The 21324-nt window shown below is 41.2% G+C and overlaps 1 protein-coding gene across 1 annotated transcript; it reads left to right on the top strand.

Annotated features, from left to right (window-relative positions):
* Positions 1-14764: 14764 nt before the first annotated feature.
* On the top strand, positions 14765-21070 carry LOC124118286. The gene is made up of 5 exons (XM_048387989.1): positions 14765-14912; positions 17468-17604; positions 18698-18802; positions 20168-20308; positions 20837-21070. Exons 3-5 carry the CDS (start codon positions 18772-18774, stop codon positions 21055-21057), a joined length of 393 nt encoding a protein of 130 aa, XP_048243946.1. The 5' UTR covers positions 14765-14912; positions 17468-17604; positions 18698-18771; the 3' UTR covers positions 21058-21070.
* Positions 21071-21324: the final 254 nt, after the last annotated feature.

The raw sequence follows: 21324 nt of genomic DNA, 5'->3' as shown, positions 1-21324 counted from the left end.
CCTATTGACTGTAAAAAGGCTGCGATCTGCTACAATATGAAACAATCTGCGCATATTACCTAGGATACATGCGTCATTGTAATATATCATACTGGGCATTTAGTTTCTGAATAATAGCTTACGTGAAGAGAACATCTGTTTGTTTACCGAGTGAGTGCATTTGACACTACATGCTCTCTGACGGGGTTTGAAACTAATTTTAAAAAGGTGACTGTTGCCCTCGAAGGTGCCACCGGTGGGGAACGATACGAGGTGTCACCTGGTGTCATCAGTAATTGATAGTGGTAGATAAACACATGGGTCTGATATAGTTGGATTCGTACAACGGACTCGGCTTTTAGCAGAGATTTATTATGATGATAATAATGGTCGTTTTTATTTGCATGCAAGCAGGATATCGTGCATCAAATATTTTAAATAAATGATAGCTAATAGATACAGTCAACACTTCAAACGCCATCTGTGATTGAACAGTAAACCTTCCATTAGGCTCTACTTTCAATTTGCATACATCCAATTGAATTGGTTAAATCTCATACACATCCATTATAGGGGAAATCAATAGTCAAGTAGTCAAGCTTTTTCTATCAGATAGCATTTTACATATATCATGTAAACGAGTTCTTTGAATTTGCAAACTTCTTGCTTTGAAAGCTGAGTTTTCTGCAACTGGAACTGCCATTATAATTGAACATATTAATATGTCTTATGAAGCCCTGCTTGCAATTGCCAAGGAGGAAAATATTATAATATCACTTATAATGTGCCAAACTGTTGTTCCACCAAAAAAAGTAGAACAATGAAACAAAGGAAATTATGCCGGCTGAATATAAACGTAGATCTACGTACGACATGTAGAAATGTCAGTCTCATCTGCAATGCAAAGAGAAACATAATGTCATCACCTGTTTTTTGTTTTTGGTGCAAAATGTCTTTGGTTTTCGACTTACTGGTCACACGAGTGTCGCTGACTATAACATTACGCGATTTATATGCACATGATTATCATTCTCTGAGCACATTTATATTTACATTGCAGGATTGTATCCTTGTTATTACATTTGAAATTAGAATGTAGTTTCAGTTTGTGTTATCAAATCATCAATGTTGTTTTTTCGAACTCTAATATAGACTTAACAAACAATATATCAATAAAGACAGGACTGTTAATGTGTCAGGGGCGGGATCCAGGGTATTGGAAGTTAAACCTTCACCACTTCGCACAAACCGGATCACAAATAGACATATTGAAGCCAAAATATATCCTTTCTACACTTAAAAAAACACAATGTATTCACGGTCGCATAGTTGAATATACTTACGGGTGGTGCAGGTCTGTCGTTTAATTAACATAAAACATTTAATTAAGTTTATATTTTTGTAATTTTTTTTCCATTGAAATCATAAAACATTAATTAAGAAACATAACACAACTAGTCAGAGTTATTACAAATGTAATATTGCATGTGACGGAATAATATACATAACATTAATCAATAATCATATGTATGACGTGTATGAATAGATTCACATCGTGCACAGTAGGCAAGTCTGTTGACTGTGTCTGCTCCATCAACAACAGCTGAATATTCGTTGATAAAATCATACTTGTTTTGAACAAACCGTTTGCGTTTGCTTGTGTTTGTGATGGGTGCTACCTTTTCGCGAACACCTGGTATCATTACTATTTGATAGTGATTCATAAACACATGCTCATGATATAGTCAGAATTGTTCAATCGACTCTGCTTTATGCAGCGATTTCTACTGGATATGGAAAGGGTTTTGTCGCTTTATTTACTAGGGCTGGTCAAAAGGTTCTAAGCCCAACTAACTTTCAACTTTGGGCCATAAGAAAGTGAACTAGTCAATGAAATACATTGTTTGAGTAGTTCATTGCAAGTGTATTTGATCTGTTGAGACCATTTGAACCTGATAAGGATCCAAATGGACACAGACATGGAAAAGAACGAGTACCTAGCAGTCGTAGGTTTTTTTACTTTAGAGAAAAGTACTCCCAAACAAATTTATGACCGCATGTCACAAATGTATGGGGAAAAGTGCCCTTGCGATTCCACTGTTAAACGTTAGGCAGCTATGTTTAAGGCTGTGAGAACAAGCCTTGATAGTGACCCAAGGTCTGGACGTCCCTTAACTTCTATCAATAATGCTTGTTTGTTTGTTGTTTAACGCCGCAATATTCCAGCTATTCAATCAAGGAAAAAGAAAAACCTATACTGTCAGATATGAGGAAGATACAGGTCTAAGCCAAGAATCCATTGAAACAATTAATCATAAACATTTACAGATGAACAAGATATCTGCTCTTTGGGTGCCAAAGTTTCTAAATTCTGACCTTATGGACAAAAGAAATGACATTGCCAGAGAAAATATATAGCAAATTGAGGAGGAATTCGTCAAATTCAAAAATAAATTAGTAACGGGTGATGAAACATGTGTCTCCCACTATGACCCCGAGTCAAAACGTCAGTCCATGGAATGGCACCATTCCACTTCTCCGGCACTAAAGAAATTCAAGTCTTCAAGATCAGTGAAGGAACTTATGGCCACTGTATTCTGGGATGCACAGGGTCTGATCCTTGTTGATTACTAGTATTTAGAAAGTCAAAAGACCATTACCGGTGCCTACTATGCTGATTTGCTTCATCGCCTGAGAGATTCTATCAAAGAAAAGAGACTAGGAATGCTGGCTGCTGGAGTTCTACTACTTCATGACAATGCCTCTTTTCACACCGCTCGACTTGCAAAGGCTGCTGTGCGACAATGTGGGTTCGAAGAGCTCCCTCACCATCAGTGCTCGCCATACCTGGCACCAAGTATTTCCATCTGTTTCCTAAACTGAAAGAACACCTTCGTTGAAAGCGCTATGAACACAACGATTACCTCAAAGTTGCCGTGAATGGGTTTTTCAGGGTGGCTTCAGAATACATCCTCCTGACTGGAATTGAAAAGCTTCACAATCGGTATGACATGCAAAGCAGGGAGATATTGTTGAAAAATAAAATTGAAAACACTTTCACAATTGTTGGTTTTGCTTGTAAGGCTTAGAACTTTTCGACCAGCCCTCGTGCATGTGACATCTGTTGAAGACACATAGTTGTATCGTCATCGCCATATGCTGAGGTGATTACTGCATGTTTCGTCTATCCTGACATCTGATTCAACCTGGTTTCCGTGGCGTGAAGGTAATTAAGAGTCAATCAATAGATCATGTTGAGAGCAGTGGTCGTATTTTAAGCGGACGTCCTGCATGGTTATAAACATACGTGTATAATTGGATCCTGCGCTTTAAGCTGTGCTCAACTGTAAATATTATTGCCAATGGCCAGTTTATCGGACTATCGAAGTTGATCTGTCCCCTTGGGGATTCCAGGCAAGAATAGTTCCAGCCCAACCACCCACCCACCTACCAATTAACTTACTCAAGTCCCAAACTCACTCACTCAACAACATTCTTCTCGTGGAGCAAGTGTCTGGATGACCGTGCTCGGCAGCTTCTAGAACTTCGGTCCTGCCCTACATTGAAGTACGTGTTACATGTAGTATCTCCTTAGATATGTAACATTGTTCGAAATATGCCGCTTTTCACCCAGTTAAGTGGTACCCGCGATGATGAGCTGGTAATGTGAATTTAAGTTCCAGTGCCTCATATAGTAACAAGGGCTATTTACCATTATATGAGGGTACATGGAAAGACAAATCGAGAAGAAACTGATTCATTGACCGCGATAATAATGTAGTGCTTAGAGCATACTTCGGAGAGAGGAAATGGCGCATATATGTTAGCTTAAACTGAAACTATTACAGTGCCATAGCCAGCCCCCTGGATTTCTTATAGGAAACATTTTTCCTTGTGAAAGTTAACTAAAAATGAATAATCTTATGTATTAACTGAGGTACACGTGACACCTCTGCCACAGTATACTCCTCCTCTCTAATGAGGACGGGCGGTTGGTTTAAAGCGTGCACTCGTCACGCCGAAGACCCGGGTTCGATTCCCCACGTTGGTACAATTTGTGAAGCCTACCTCTAGTGTCCTCCGCCGTGAGATTGATGGAATATTGCTAAAGGCGGCGTAAAACCACACTCACTCACTCTAATAAGGAACCAGTATTCAATAAACCCTTCAATACATATAGCGTGTTGGATATGGTACTTTGGGAAGAGTTGTAGAACCTGTTGGGTACATACAGCTTAGGTCTGTCACGAACAGTGGCGCATTAGAGAGTTTAAAACTACAACCACAGATCACAGGCAATGGGGAAAGTGGTTCTGTTTTACGGATGTATTGTTGTGAATATTTTATGTCTGTTTTAGTTACTTCTGCCAGTCGGATGAATAAATGGGGAAGGTAATACATGTTTACTGGCCAGGAGTTGGGGCACAAGTCATGGTATATTATACCACTATACCAATATATCTGCAGATTCGTCGCCTGCTTCTCGACTATGTGAGCCTTCAATTCATCTAAATCATTAAGTTTATTTTACTACATATGTTTATATGTTGACGTGAGCGGATTATGTCTTATCGTGTCGTATTTAACAAGAGTCGTATTTAACATCAGGAGATGTCATAACCCCCCGATCTGGTGCAGTTCAGAAATGGAGTATGGCTACTTATGTCCCACGTTTGGCTCATTGCCACTGGACACCTTTAGTTCAATGAAGAAAAATATAATGTTGTTCAGTATTTTTTAATATACAAAGCATCAAAATGTACTAAATAGCAGGTTTCATCAAGAAATATTCAACGGTTTTGGAGTTCTACCCTCATTTTCTGGATAAGTTCACTTTCTTGTCATGAAAACATAAAAAAAAAGTATTTTAAATTTTAAAACCCCAAACCATCACAAGGCACGGGTTCACCACAAGACCTTTCTGTATAGCAAGTTTCAATATTTAAACGAACGGATTGCTGGACATACTGATCGCTACATGTAAATGACGTACTCCACAAAGCTGGGTGAAACACAATATTTTATGATGGCTTCTTAACAGAAGACATTGCACAAGGAGATAATTTCGCTTCTGTTATTAAAATGAAGCGTAAATAAAATAATTTACCAACGTGATGCACAAAGACATGCGTGACCCAGCCGAGTCAATCCGGGGAAAGCTTTGAAGGTTACTGAAAGATATACGAATACCACATAACACCAGATTGCAGTCGAGCGACACCGCCATGGGTCGATACAGCTAGCGAAACATATGTTTGATCCTGTTATCGTCTAATGATAATCCAGTTGGTGTGTAACAGTACTTTTTATATTAATTTGAAAATCAGATCGATAATGAAGAAGGATTTTAAACCATGATTCCTTTGGGTATCATAACATTGCATCAAGACCACACGGAGATGCCGTGGTACTGCAGGGTTTAAGTGGGTGAATATGGTTTTACGCCGCTTTTAGCAATATTCCAGCAATATCACGGCGGGGGACAATGGGCTTCACACATTATACCCATGTCGGGAATGGATCAGGGTCTTCGGCGTGATGAGCGAACGCTTTAACCACTAGGCTACCCGACCGCCCCGGCAGGGTTTCAGACGGGCAGGGATTTAACGTAGCGTTCAATATTATTACACTTGTGTAGCTACGTGCGTGCACGTGTGTGATGCCAGTCACTGGATTGTATGGTCCAGACTCGATTATTTACAGACCGCGGTCATATAGCCGGAGTATTGTTGAGTGCGGCGTTAAACAACAGACTAACAACATACGACTTTTCATGTCTTTCGGTATGGCAAGGCTAAGGGGCGGGTTTAAGGTAGCATGTATTGTTTCTCCAAGCATTGAATAAACTGCATGGACACGTATAGGTTGGCCAGGTGTCGTTGAAATGACCTGTGTGCGGCATGGCGCGGACTCTAACTGACCATATCAACGATTACACACCATGGTCAGAGTGGACTAACCTAACTAAAGCATGGTCAACATTCAAAGAAGCCCAGCACCTAAAATGTTTAAAGAACAATGTTTTGAAAACCTTATTTCGGAGGGTATTCAGGTACGTTATGCTCAGTTGTGAGAAAACTGTGTGAGTCGGCCCTGCGTGATGTTCGTGAAATGTGTGCTACCTGAGGCTTTCGTACGTGCAGTTGTGAAATGCGAGGACATTTATTAATCAATATAGACATTCTGTCAGGGTTATACTCCTACATCGTTACTGTCCTGGGTCTGTCAGGGCTATACATTTACATCGAATATATATAGACCTGGTTCTGTTGGGACTATAAACCTCCATCGATATATAGACCGGGTTCTGTCGGGACTATAAACTTCCATCGGATATAGAGACCTGGTTCTGTCGGGACTATAAACCTCCATCGATATATAGACCGGGTTCTGTCGGGACTATAAACTTACATCGGATATATAGACCTGGTTATGTCGGCACTGGAAACTTACATCGGATATAGAGACCTGGTTCTGTCAGGGCTATAAATGTACATCGGATATATGAGGTATAAATCTGAGAAAGCACTCACGACTTGAAGAAATTGAACAGTTACCATGGTTATTGATGTGTATTCTATTGTACACGTTAAAATAGGCCCATGGCCTTCTCAATATTCAGAAATAATATAATTGACAAGAGACTTCCATCAGATATAGAGACCTGGTTCTGTCGGAACTATAGACTTCCATCGATATATAGACCGGGTTCTGTCGGTACTATAAACTTACATCGGATATATAGACCTGGTTATGTCGGCACTGGAAACTTACATCGGATATAGAGACCTGGTTCTGTCAGGGCTATAAATGTACATCGGATATATGAGGTATAAATCTGAGAAAGCACTCACGACTTGAAGAAATTGAACAGTTACCATGGTTATTGATGTGTATTCTATTGTACACGTTAAAATAGGCCCATGGCCTTCTCAATATTCAGAAATAATATAATTGACAAGAGACTTCCATCAGATATAGAGACCTGGTTCTGTCGGAACTATAGACTTCCATCGATATATAGACCGGGTTCTGTCGGTACTATAAACTTACATCGGATATATAGACCTGCTTCTGTCGGCCCTGGAAACTTACATCGGATATAGGGACCTGGTTCTGTCAGGACTATAGACTTCCATCGGATATATAGACCTGGTTCTGTCGGGACTATAGACTTCCATCGGATATATAGACCTGGTTCTGTCGGGACTATTGACTTTCATCGGATATATAGACCTGGTTCTGTCATGACTATAGACTTCCATCGGATATATAGACCTGGTTCTGTCGGGACTATAGACTTCCATCGGATATATAGACCTGTTTCTGTCGGGACTATATGCTTCCATCGGATATATAGACCTGGTTCTGTCGGGACTGTAGACCTCCATCGGATATATAGACCTGTTTCTGTCGGGACTATAGACTTCCATCAGATATATAGACCTGGTTCTGTCGGGACTATAGACTTCCATCGGATATATCGACCTGGTTCTGTCGGGACTATAGACTTCCATCGGATATATAGACCTGTTTCTGTCGGGACTATAGACTTCTATCAGATATATAGACCTGGTTCTGTCGGCACTATAGACTTCCATCGCATATATCGACCTGGTACTATCTGGACTATAGACTTCCATCAGATATATAGACCTGGTTCTGTCGGGACTATACACTTCCATCGGATATATCAACCTGATTCTGTCGGGACTTTAGACTTCCATCGGCCGGATATATAGACCTGGTTCTGTCGGGACTATAGACTTCCATCGACCGGATATATAGGCCTGTTTCTGTCGGGACTATAGACTTCCATCGGCCGGATATATATAGATCTGGTTCTGTCGGGACTATAGACTTACATCGGATATATCGACTTGGTTCTTTCTGGACTATAGACTTCCATCAGATATATAGACCTGGTTCTGTCGGGACTAGAAACTTACATCGGATATAGAGACCTGGTTCTGTCGGCACTAGAAACTTACATCCCATATAAAGACCTGGTGCTGTCGGCACTAGAAACTTACATCGGATATATAGACCTGGTTCTGTCGGGACTATACACTTCCATCAGATATATCGACCTGATTCTGTCGGGACTTTAGACTTCCATCGGCCGGATATATAGACCTGGTTCTGTCGGGACTATAGACTTCCATCAGATATATAGACCTGGTTCTGTCGGGACTATAGACTTCCATCGGATATAGACCTGGTTCTGTCGGGACTATAGACTTCCATCGGATATAGAGACCTGGTTCTGTTGGGCCTAGAAACTTCCATCGGATATAGAGACCTGGTTCTGTCGGCACTAGAAACTTCCATCGGATATAGAGACCTGGTTCTGTTGGGACTAGAAACTTCCATCGGATATAGAGACCTGGTTCTGTCGGCACTAGAAACTTCCATCGGATATAGAGACCTGGTTCTGTCGGCACTAGAAACTTCCATCGGATATAGAGACCTGGTTCTGTAGGCACTAGAAACTTCCATCGGATATAGAGACCTGGTTCTGTTGGGACTAGAAACTTCCATCGGATATAGAGACCTGGTTTTGTCGGCACTAGAAACTTACATCGGATATATAGACCTGGTTATGTCGGCACTGGAAACTTACATCGGATATAGAGACCTGGTTCTGTCAGGGCTATAAATGTACATCGGATATATGAGGTATAAATCTGAGAAAGCACTCACGACTTGAAGAAATTGAACAGTTACCATGGTTATTGATGTGTATTCTATTGTACACGTTAAAATAGGCCCATGGCCTTCTCAATATTCAGAAATAATATAATTGACAAGAGACTTCCATCAGATATAGAGACCTGGTTCTGTCGGAACTATAGACTTCCATCGATATATAGACCGGGTTCTGTCGGTACTATAAACTTACATCGGATATATAGACCTGCTTCTGTCGGCCCTGGAAACTTACATCGGATATAGGGACCTGGTTCTGTCAGGACTATAGACTTCCATCGGATATATAGACCTGGTTCTGTCGGGACTATAGACTTCCATCGGATATATAGACCTGGTTCTGTCGGGACTATTGACTTTCATCGGATATATAGACCTGGTTCTGTCAGGACTATAGACTTCCATCGGATATATAGACCTGGTTCTGTCGGGACTATAGACTTCCATCGGATATATAGACCTGTTTCTGTCGGGACTATATGCTTCCATCGGATATATAGACCTGGTTCTGTCGGGACTGTAGACCTCCATCGGATATATAGACCTGTTTCTGTCGGGACTATAGACTTCCATCAGATATATAGACCTGGTTCTGTCGGGACTATAGACTTCCATCAGATATATAGACCTGGTTCTGTCGCGACTATAGACTTCAATCAGATATAAAGACCTGGTTCTGTCGGGACTATAGACTTCCATCAGATATATAGACCTGGTTCTGTCGGGACTATAGACTTCCATCGGATATATCGACCTGGTTCTGTCGGGACTATAGACTTCCATCGGCCGGATATGTAGGTCTGGTTCTGTCGGGACTATAGACTTCCATCGGATATATAGACCTGGTTCTGTCGGGACTATAGACTTCCATCGGATATTGAGAGCTGGTTCTGTCGGGACTATAAACTTCCATCGGATATTGAGAGCTGGTTCTGTCGGGACTATAGACTTCCATCAGATATATAGACCTGGTTCTGTCGGGACTATAGACTTCCATCGGATATATCGACCTGGTTCTGTCGGGACCATAGACTTCCATCAGATATATAGACTTGGTTCTGTCGCGACTATAGACTTCAATCAGATATATAGACCTGGTTCTGTCAGGACTATAGACTTCCATCAGATATATAGACCTGGTTCTGTCGGGACTATAGACTTCCATCGGATATATCGACCTGGTTCTGTCGGGACTATAGACTTCCATCGGCCGGATATGTAGGTCTGGTTCTGTCGGGACTATAGACTTCCATCGGACAAATATACCTGGTTCTGCCGGGACTATAGATTTCTATCGGATATATAGACCTGGTTCTGTCGGGACTGTAGACTTTCATCGGATATATCGACCTGGTTCTGTCGGAACTATAGACTTCCATCGGCCGGATATGTCGACCTGGTTCTGTCGGGACTATAGACTTCCATCGGACAAATAGATCTGGTTCTGCTGGGACTATAGACTTCCATCGGACAAATAGACCTGGTTCTGTCAGGACTATAGACTTCCATCGGATATATAGACCTGGTTCTATCGGACTATAGACTTCCATCGGACAAATAGACCTGGTTCTCTCAGGGCTATAAATGTACATCGGATATAGAGACCTGGTTCTGTCGGCACTAGAAACTTCCATCGGATATAGAGACCTGGTTCTGTCGGCACTAGAAACTTCCATCGGATATAGAGACCTGGTTCTGTCGGCACTAGAAACTTCCATCGGATATAGAGACCTGGTTTTGTCGGCACTAGAAACTTACATCCCATATAAAGACCTGGTGCTGTCGGCACTAGAAACTTACATCAGATATATCGACCTGATTCTGTCGGGACTTTAGACTTCCATCGGCCGGATATATAGACCTGGTTTTGTCGGGACTATAGACTTCCATCGACCGGATATATAGACCTGTTTCTGTCGGGACTATAGACTTCCATCGGCCGGATATATAGACCTGTTTCTGTCGGGACTATAGACTTCCATCGGCAGGATATATAGACATGGTTCTGTCGGGACTATAGACTTCCATCGGCCGGATATATAGACCTGGTTCTGTCGGGACTATAGACTTCCATCGACCGGATATATAGACCTGTTTCTGTCGGGACTATAGACTTCTATCGGCCGGATATATAGACCTGTTTCTGTCGGGACTATAGACTTCCATCGACCGGATATATAGACCTGGTTCTGTCGGGACTATAGACTTCCATCGGCCGGATATATAGACCTGGTTCTGTCGGGACTAGATCTATATACTTCCATCGGCCGGATATATAGACCTGTTACTGTCGGGACTTTAAACTTCCATCGGACATATACACCTGGTTCTGTCGGGAATATAAGCGTACTTCTCAATTATCATTATGGTCCATTTTGCGACTTTTCTACAACTTACGATTCAAAATGGATGCAGAAAAGCTTTGTGAAATCTTTCAGAAACAGTTGAGAATCATCCATTATTTTGCTAGGAGTGAAAGGGGAGAGGAGAATTGCTTCTTTTCGTCAGCACATGCATTTTACACGTAAATAATACAGATATGTCCTGTCTTAAACCTGGCGCATTATATATTTTACACCAAGGTGCCTAAAAGGAGAGGAACAACAATGCTTTTGGAATGTATGTGTGTGTGTGTTCGAACAGTTCGGGACATTATTCTAACAAAACAAAACCAACATTTGAGGTAATCTACTCTTAAAGTCAATTCTATAACATGACAGCTCTCATCGTCCGTGAAAGTGATCAGCATCTCCATCGTAGTATAACAATACTACTAATACAACAGTGAAAAATACCCAGTCGTATTGACATACTCGAAAGCTCCAGCTGTTTAGAACATTCAGAAATGAGTATCTCCCGGATGTCAACATTTTCACGATTAAGTTATTAAGTTATCATGTCTCAAAATTGAAAAATAATCGTTTTAATCATACATTTTCAAATGATTCTGATTCTGAACACACACACACACACACACACACACACACACACACACACACACACCAACTCGTTTCCCATCCGTGACATCTCAAGAACCACCCCTTTTATTAAAACATATGCTTCAGGGAGGGGCTGTTAAACACTGTAAACAAGGTAATAAAAAAAGATTACGTTGGACGCATGAACAAACTCAATATTTGCGAGCATTTATTAGACAAGCTGCTGGCCATAAGGCTGCCTACATATAATTAAATGTTTCTCGAAAAGTCATGTTTAATCTGACGAGGTTAGGGTGATATTTACATTTGGTATATTGAGATAAATTTTTAAATACCTATAGGAATATCAGACTCAGCAAGGAGAACGAAATGACACCATAAATGATGACAAATACCTACAGCAATATATACACGAGAGACTCTGAAAGGAGACGGAAATGACACTACAAGTGATGGCAAATATCTACAGGAATATATACATGAGCAGCAGAATCAGCTGGGAGACGGATATGACACATAATGATTGCAAATATCTACAGGGATATACACACGAGCATCAGGCTCAGCTAGTAGACGGCTAGACCCAGCTAGTCGTAGTTGTATCTCTGCCATTTGTACAGTCGTAAGTCGCATCTCTGCAATTGGTACAGTCATAGTCGTATCACTGCTATGGTTACAATCGTAGTTGTATCTCTGCCATGGGTGCAGTCGTAGTCGTATCTCTGCCATGGATGTAGTCGAAGTTGTTTCTCTGCCATGGGCGCAGTCGTAGTTGTAGATCTGCCATGGATGTAGTCGTAGTCGTATCTCTGCCGTGGATGTAGTCGTAGTGGTGTCTCTGTCATGGGTGTTGTCGTAGTCGTATCAAGGCCGTGGATGTAGTCGTAGTCGTATCTCTGCCGTGGATGTAGTCGTAGTCGTATCTCTGCCATGGATGTAGTCGTAATTGTATATCTGCCACGGATGTAGTCGTACTAGTATCTCTGCCGTGGATGTAGTCGTAGTTGTGTCTCTATCATGGTTGTAGTCGTAGTCGTATCACGGCCGTGGATGTAGTCGTAGTAGTATCTCTGTCCTGGAAGTAGTCGTAGTCGCATCTCTGCCATGGGTACAGTCTAAGTCGTATCTCTGCTATGGTTACAATTTGTAGTTGTACCTCTGCCATGGATGCAGTCGTAGTTGAAACTCTGCCATGGGTGCAGTCGTAGTCGTATCTCTGCCATGGGTGCAGTCGTAGTTGTAACTCTGCCATGGATGCAGTCGTAGTTGTTTCTCTGCCATGGGTGCAGTCGTAGTTGTACCTCTGCCATGGATGCAGTCGTAGTTGTAACTCTGCCATGGATGCAGTCGTAGTTGTAACTCTGCCATGGATGCAGTCGTAGTTGTAACTCTGCCATGGGTGCAGTCGTAGTTGTAACTCTGCCATGGGTGCAGTCGTAGTTGTATCTCTGCCATGGGTGCAGTCGTAGTTGTATCTCTGCCTTGGGTGCAGTCGTAGTTGTAACTTTGCCATGGATGCAGTCGTAGTCGTATCTCTGCCATGGATGCAGTCGTAGTTGTAACTCTGCCATGGGTGCAGTCGTAGTCGTATCTCTGCCATGGGTGCAGTCGTAGTTGTAACTCTGCCATGGATGCAGTCGTAGTTGTAACTCTGCCATGGGTGCAGTCGTAGTTGTATCTCTGCCATGGGTGCAGTCGTAGTCGTATCTCTGCCATGGGTGCAGTCGTAAGCGTATCTCTGCCATGGGTGCAGTCGTAAGCGTATCTCTGCCATTGGTGCAGTCGTATTCATATCTCCGAAATGGGTACAGTCGTAGTGGTAACTCTGCCATGGGTACAGTCGTAGTCGTATCTCTGCCATGGATGCAGTCGTAGTCGTATCTCTGCCATGGGTACAGCCGTAGTCGTATCTCTGCTATGGGTACAGTCGTAGTCGTATCTCTGCCATGGATGCAGTCGTAGTCGTAACTCTGCCATGGATGTAGTCGAAGTTGTTTCTCTGTCATGGGTGCAGTCGTAGTCTTACCTCTGCCATTAGTGAAGTCGTAGTTGTTTCTCTGCCATGGGTGCAATCGTATTCATATCTCCGAAATGGGTACAGTCGTAGTTGTATCTCTACCGTGGATGTAGTCGTAGTCGTATCTCTGCCATGGGTGTAGTCGTTATTGTATATCTGCCATGGATGTAGTCGTAGTCGTATCTCTGCCGTGGATGTAGTCGTAGTTGTGTCTCTGCCCTGAAAGTAGTCGTAGTCGTATCTCTTCCATGGTTACAGTCGTAGTCGTATCTCTTCCATGGTTACTGTCGTAGTCGTATCTCTGCCATGTGAACAGTATTAGTCGTATCTCTGCCTTGGGTATACGTACAGTCGTAGTTGTATCCCAAGTTTACTAAGATTCACGTTCTGGGGGTACCTAAACTAAGAACGACAAAATCCTTTCCATATTCATGAGAAAGACCTGCCAAAATCAGAGTCGATTCTATGTCATGCAACAAATAAAGATTTAAATATTCTTGTACACAATGCTTGATTAACCCCTGTAGGACCTCAATTTCATGATGGACGGACACAGGCCTGCATTCAGGGCGCGAGGTGCTGGAAATACCGTGACAGAATCGTTGCGCATCATTATCAGAGGGCACAACAACATTTGCTTCAAAGGATTGTGCATCTGAATGCACGTATGCCCTCTCGGCGATAACCATGTGAAAGTATGCTTTGAGTCTTGAAATAGCGCCAGTACAGTTCATTTTGATGTACAATATCGCTAACTTGAAATATATATAACTTCAAACATATGATAAAACCAACTGAGAGGTATAGTTTCGTTTGCTCCTCGGTTTAGTTTTTGACAGAAATCTTCTTTCACTGACAGGATAATCTACATCAACGTTAAAAATGTGTCAATAAAACAACACTTATAAAACACTTTTGAACATCAGTTTTAAGTATGAGCATCCGTTGTAGCAGTGATACGTTTACAACGAGTTTCCACTGGAGTAATATAACTAGAGGACACCGTTCATAAAGCGACGGGAAACATACACGAATTTGTCATTTGTTGTCAATACCAGGTCAGTATCGTTTCTCACCAGTGGTTAAATGGAACAGGACATATGTGCTTTATTGCGGAAACGCTAGGAGGAAATGGTTCCTGACTGGTTCGATTTTGATTTTGTCCTTGAAGTTAGCGCTATATATAGAGACGCTCTTCCCCTTTCGATTTATCCGGAGGAATCCTGTATTCTTCGCTGACATTTCCAAAGACGTTCATCATGAAAGTGGTGAGTAGTATTTGTTTCTTTGAAATTTCGTTTTCATTTTGAAACCTTTTACGTAGGTTAGCTTGATGAATGACTAATACTTTTATGACGATAAACGAGAGTTCTCGAGATGTCTTTATCCCTCGGAAAATAATTAATTTAAAAAAATGTTATCGAATTGTTGATATCAATATATATTCTCACGCATGATCAATGCATGTTTTTTCATTTGCGGAAGCAAAAAGAAATTCCGAGCTGATGCTCGTGTATAATTCCTGCAGGTATTTGCCATCATCTGTGGTGTCATTTCCGTCTCCTAGCTCAGTCTGATATTCGTGTATGTATCTGCCATCATTTATAGCTCAGTCTGATACTCGTGTCCATATTCCTGTATGTATTTGCCTTCATTATAGTGTCATTTCCGTCTGCTATCAGAGTCTGATGCTCGTGTAGATATTCCTACCGGTATTTGCCATAATTTGTAGTGTTATTTCCGTCTCCTAGTTGAGTGTGATGCTTGTGTATATGTTCCTATAGGTATTAACCATAATTTGTAGAGTTATTTCCGTCTCCTAATTGAGTGTGATACTTGTGTATTTGTTCCTTCCGACATTTACCATAATTTGTAGTGTTATTTCCGTCTCCTAGTTGAGTGTGATACTTGTGTATATGTTCCTACTGGTATTTAGTATACTTTGTAGTGTTATTTCCGTCTCCTAGCTCAGTCTGATACTCGTGTCCATATTCCTGTATGTATTTGCCTTCATTATAGTGTCATTTCCGTCTCCTATCAGAGTCTGATGCTCGTGTAGATATTCCTACCGGTATTTGCCATAATTTGTAGTGTTATTTCCGTCTCCTAGTTGAGTGTGATGCTTGTGTATATGTTCCTACCGGTATTTCCCATAATTTGTAGTGTTATTTCCGTCTCCTAGTTGAGTGTGATACTTGTGTATATGTTCCTAAAGGTATTAACCATAATTTGTAGTGTCATTTACGTCTCCTAGTTGAGTGTGATACTTGTGTATATGTTCCTACCGGTATTTGCCATAATTTGTAGTGTCATTTACGTCTCTTAATTGAGTGTGATACTTGTGTATATGTTCCTATAGGTATTTCCCATAATTTGTAGTGTTATTTCCGTCTCCTAGTTGAGTGTGATACTTGTGTATATGTTCCTAAAGGTATTAACCATAATTTGTAGTGTCATTTACGTCTCCTAGTTGAGTGTGATACTTGTGTATATGTTCCTACCGGTATTTGCCATAATTTGTAGTGTCATTTACGTCTCCTAATTGAGTGTGATACTTGTGTATTTGTTCCTTCCGGTATTTGCCATAATTTGTAGTGTCATTTACGTCTCCTAATTGAGTGTGATACTTGTGTATATGTTCCTACCGGTATTTCCCATAATTTGTAGTGTTATTTCCGTCTCCTAATTGAGTGTGATACTTGTGTATATGTTCCTACTGGTATTAAGTATAATTTGTAGTGTTATTTACGTCTCCTAATTGAGTGTGATACTTGTGTATTTGTTCCTTCCGGTATTTGCCATAATTTGTAGTGTCATTTACGTCTCCTAGTTGAGTGTGATACTTGTGTATATGTTCCTACCGGTATTTGCCATAATTTGAAGTGTCATTTACGTCTCCTAATTGAGTGTGATACTTGTGTATATGTTCCTACTGGTATTTAGTATAATTTGTAGTGTTATTTCCGTCTCCTAATTGAGTGTGATACTTGTGTATATGTTCCTACTGGTATTTAGTATAATTTGTAGTGTTATTTACGTCTCCTAATTGAGTGTGATACTTGTGTATATGTTCCTACTGGTATTTAGTATAATTTGTAGTGTTATTTCCGTCTCCTAGCTCAGTCTGATACTCGTGTCCATATTCCTGTATGCATTTGCCTTCATTATAGTGTCATTTCCGTCTGCTATCAGAGTCTGATGCTCGTGTAGATATTCCTACCGGTATTTGCCATAATTTGTAGTGTTATTTCCGTCTCCTAGTTGAGTGTGATGCTTGTGTATATGTTCCTATAGGTATTAACCATAATTTGTAGTGTTATTTCCGTCTCCTAATTGAGTGTGATACTTGTGTATTTGTTCCTTCCGGTATTTGCCATTATTTTTAGTGTTATTTCCGTCTGCTATCAGAGTCTGATGCTCGTGTAGATATTCCTACCGGTATTTCCATAATTTGTAGTGTTATTTCCGTCTCCTAGTTGAGTGTGATACTTGTGTATATGTTCCTTCCGGTATTTCCCATAATTTGTAGTGTTATTTCCGTCTCGGCTCTGTTTGATATTCGTGTTGGTGTTTTTCAACCATTTGTAGTGTCATTTCGGTCTTCCAGTTGAGTCTGATGCTCCTGTATATATTGCTGTAGGTATTTGCTATCATTTATGATGTCTTTTCCGTCTCCTCTCTGAATCCGATGCTCGTGTTTATTTCTTCAAGTATTGGCCATCATTTATAGTGTCACTTTAGCCACCATCAACTAAAACTCTTTTGCTTTATTGTATATATTCCTGTAGTCATTTGTATTGTCTTGTCTTGTCTGTGCCTCCAGCTGAGTCTAGTGGTCGTGGCGTTGCTGGGCGTGGTCCTGGTGCAGTCGGATTGTCCCCCGAGCTGGAAGGAGAGTGATAGCCAACTTGGAGGTGACAGTGATGCCCTCAGTAAGGCGTACGCCAGCATCGACCAAGAGTGAGTTGTTGCCTGTTTACTGAAATCTAGCAAATCTACCTTTTGAACAGTTGTTATGTGTTTATGATCAGGTTCTGTGATATTCTCGGTGCTTGGGCGGGATGTGGTTAAAGGTCGATTCCCATTATTGTAAAACCTGTGAAACACGTTCTTTGTGTCCCCTGATGTGATTTGCAAAGTGGACACAAGTTATGGATAACAACTTCTTAAATTACCTTTTAAGGCGACGTTTCGGTAAAGATCCTTATACCGTTGTCAAGTAGGACTGAAACCATTAGAATTGGGTCGATGTCCCCAAGTTTCATCATAAGCTCAGTAGCATTGATATATGCTGAGTCAACTACAAAAAGACATGTTTGGGCCGAAACTTTAAAACTGCGCTCCACTGTGTTACAAGACGAAGATATTTCTTAAACGTTTATCTTTACTTATATGCAGCAGAATCTCTGCATTTGTTCACAGGAGACGTTATTCAAAATTAAAATACCGTTTACCGTAAAATACCGTAAAATTAATAGGTTGACCCATATGATGAAATACATTAAATACATGCTATTACAGTAAACTACGGTTATAACGAACTCAAATTACTAATTATAGTTCGTAATAACCGTAGTTCGATATAAGCATATATACATCATAACTACAGCAAATAGTCGAGACCAAAAAAGTAAGTTCGTTATATCCGTCAGTTCGTTATAAGCGTGTTCGTTATAACCGTAGTTTACTGTACTATCAACAGTGTTATTGCTGAACCCACTTGTTCTGAACCACATGTTGTCCGATGCACTTCCCCATTTTGACTCGTACCATATGCTCCCGTGTTGTTTTTCAGGTGAACAATTGACTTACCTTTGCATGTATTTGTAACGGGTGCCACCGGTAAGGCAGGATACCTGGTTTCATCACTATTTGATAGTTACTCTTAAGCGCCTGCTCATGAAATAGTCGGAATCGTACAATCGACTCTGCTTTAGCAGATATTTCTTATGAACACGGAAAGGGGTGTGTCGCGTTTATTCAGCAACAGCAGTTGTGACTATTTGCGTTTGGTGACCATTTTGATTTACCATGTGGGTATTTGATATTTCAGTCTAGACGAGTCTTCTCTTAGAGTTGTCCGCAAGGTTGAAAGCAGCAGTAAATGCCCCGACGAGTCAGATACTGATGTGTAGCTTCCAGCCGCCCTCACGGCCAGGTAGGTTTTGTTTGTTTATTTGTTTGTTGCTTAACGCCGCATTCAGCAATATTTCAGCTATATGACGGAGATCTGTAAATAATCGAGACTGGACCAGACAATCCAGTGATAGACATCATGATCAAGATAATAAATGTGAATACTTGCAAACGTTGCACTGCTTATGTGTTCCATGGTAATTTGGACATTGACCTACTGTGTTTTCAACTTGAAGGTCTCCGGTCTTCGAATTGGAGGTTCCTCTCCACTGTAGGGAGCACGAGTGGCCCAGTCGTCTAAGGCGCCGCGATTCGCTGTGCAGAGTTGCGTCCCTTGGGCACGCCAGAAACCTATGATTGTGGGTTCGAATCCCGGTTCGCCCTAATTATCTTTCTAGGTTTGTCAGCACCATACCCGTACTCGTGGGTTAGAACGAAGTGGTAAACGTCTAAGACTTGCATCACTTCTGGCTTTCCTCCCACGTTAAGCTGACACGCCGTGATATTACTAGAATAATGTTAAAAGCGGCGTTAAACTCAACTCACTCACTATTGTAGTGGGACATTTCTTAAAACCCTTCATTCGTTAATCCGGAAATGTATTTATCTGCACGGACTGAACACATTCTTAGCACATTTATTGTCAACATGATGTGCAATGCCACCCCACACTATGACCTTGGCATGGCATGAAGATGAGGGATTGTCACAATATGTTGTCTCATAAACATACGTATCCGTATTTCAATCTGTGGAATGTCACGACATGTTGTCTCATGAACATATGTATCCGTAAAGTGATATTTTCATTGCAGTGAACATAACACTTGATATTTCACTGCAGTGAACATAACACCTGATATTTCACTGCAGTGAACATAACACGTTGACGGAACTATGTTGGCCTACACGAGACAGCTCGTACACAAACTGTTGATTTACGTCAGTTCAACGTTGACAAGTCATATAATGACAGATGATCATTTATGTAGTTAATACCGATTCTTACCGTTTGTTTTTTTGTTGAAAATGATTTGTATTAAACTGTGAATTTCTCTTCTGATTTGTCAGTCGATACTTTACGTTTCGCAAGGCGCCATTTTGTTACTTGAATTGCGTGTATTCTTTCGCTTCGAACAACCGTCTCATTGATTTGAAATTTATTTTTTGATGAAGTTGATTTTGTATATAATCATATCCAAATTTATACTAAAGAATTTTAGTGACATCAAATATTTTTGGTTACTTTTGTTTATATTTTTTAAGGTTTAGCAAAGACGGAACTACATTTTTAGTCGTACTTACAGGGGGTGGAAAACCGTCCGTGTGTGTTATGTAGGGAGAATTTACGCTTGAAGGTTTTACATTTGTAATGAAATATTTCCAGGAGTAAGAGAGCTGCAGTACCCGCTGTCCCTAAAAGCTGTGAGCCGTGCCCCTCTAAACAGGTGTTCCTCAGACGCTTCTATAAAGTCTGTTGGGTGCTGTTCTGGAACATCCAGCAGGTGCGCTACGTCACGTGCCCCGGGTAAGTCTGGACAGCTGAAGCGTGGGTGCGGTAGCCAAGTGGTTAACGTTTAGCCTCAGATAGACCTTTATTCGATTGTCGCAAACGGGACAACGGGAGAAGCACAGTCTTGATGTAACTGGAATGTTTAAACACCTAACGTCTTCAAACCTGTACACTGTATTCAATATTTCAACGGGTGCCATTTAAATTATGAGTTTCTGAGGAGAGGAGTTATACTTTATAAGCACTGAAACTGTACGGTAAAGTGAAACAGTTGTTACAGTAGTCATAGAGCTGTCATCGCTGCAAAAAACATGTGATGAATTCCCAACGTAAATGTTCTTGGAGAATCTGTGAAATGCTACGTTGGCGCCTGCACAGTTATTACTCATAGCTATCGTAGTCCACAGCCCAGTGAACATGGTCAGTCGGTCCCAACGTAATAGTAAGCTTCTTCAGTTAATGAGGGCTTCTGGTGATTCCGATTTCGGTTAAACAATGGGATGCATGAAAACATCAAAGGTAAAACAAGTGCCTTCCTTTCAGAAACCCGTACAGCCAGCAGTGCACGTGCCAGACTTACCGCTGCAACCGCACCCACTACGTCAGGGTGTGGTTCCTATCGTGGTGTGCCGGTGGCGACACCCTCCCCAGCGGTTACACAGGAGGCCTCAACTACAACTACCTGTGGTTGCCCCAGGAGTGCACCTGTCGACGTTGTTGAGATGTTTGACGTCCCTCAACATGATATTCTCGTGATGACATGAATACTATATTGACTCTGGCACAACCCTTTATATATTTGTGAATTAACTGTGCCTAAACCTAAAATGGGGAACGTAGGTACATGTATTTATTCTGAAATTATGCCGAATGTTTTAATATTTTGGTTAGATTGTAAATTTTATTTGTGGTATTTAGTATCGCGAGAGTATTGTGTTGATGCACTGTGATCATTCTACACAACCCAGTTTTTTATCAATAAACGTTTGATAAATATCCGTTTCTTGTCTGTTAAAACCGTGAGACCGATT

This window comes from Haliotis rufescens, unplaced genomic scaffold, assembly GCF_023055435.1.
Source record: "Haliotis rufescens isolate VD_foot unplaced genomic scaffold, xgHalRufe1.0.p SCAF_7, whole genome shotgun sequence".
Taxonomy (NCBI): Eukaryota; Metazoa; Mollusca; class Gastropoda; order Lepetellida; family Haliotidae; genus Haliotis; species Haliotis rufescens.
Note: the sequence above shows the minus strand (reverse complement) of the source record. Positions and strands in the feature narration are given on the sequence as shown.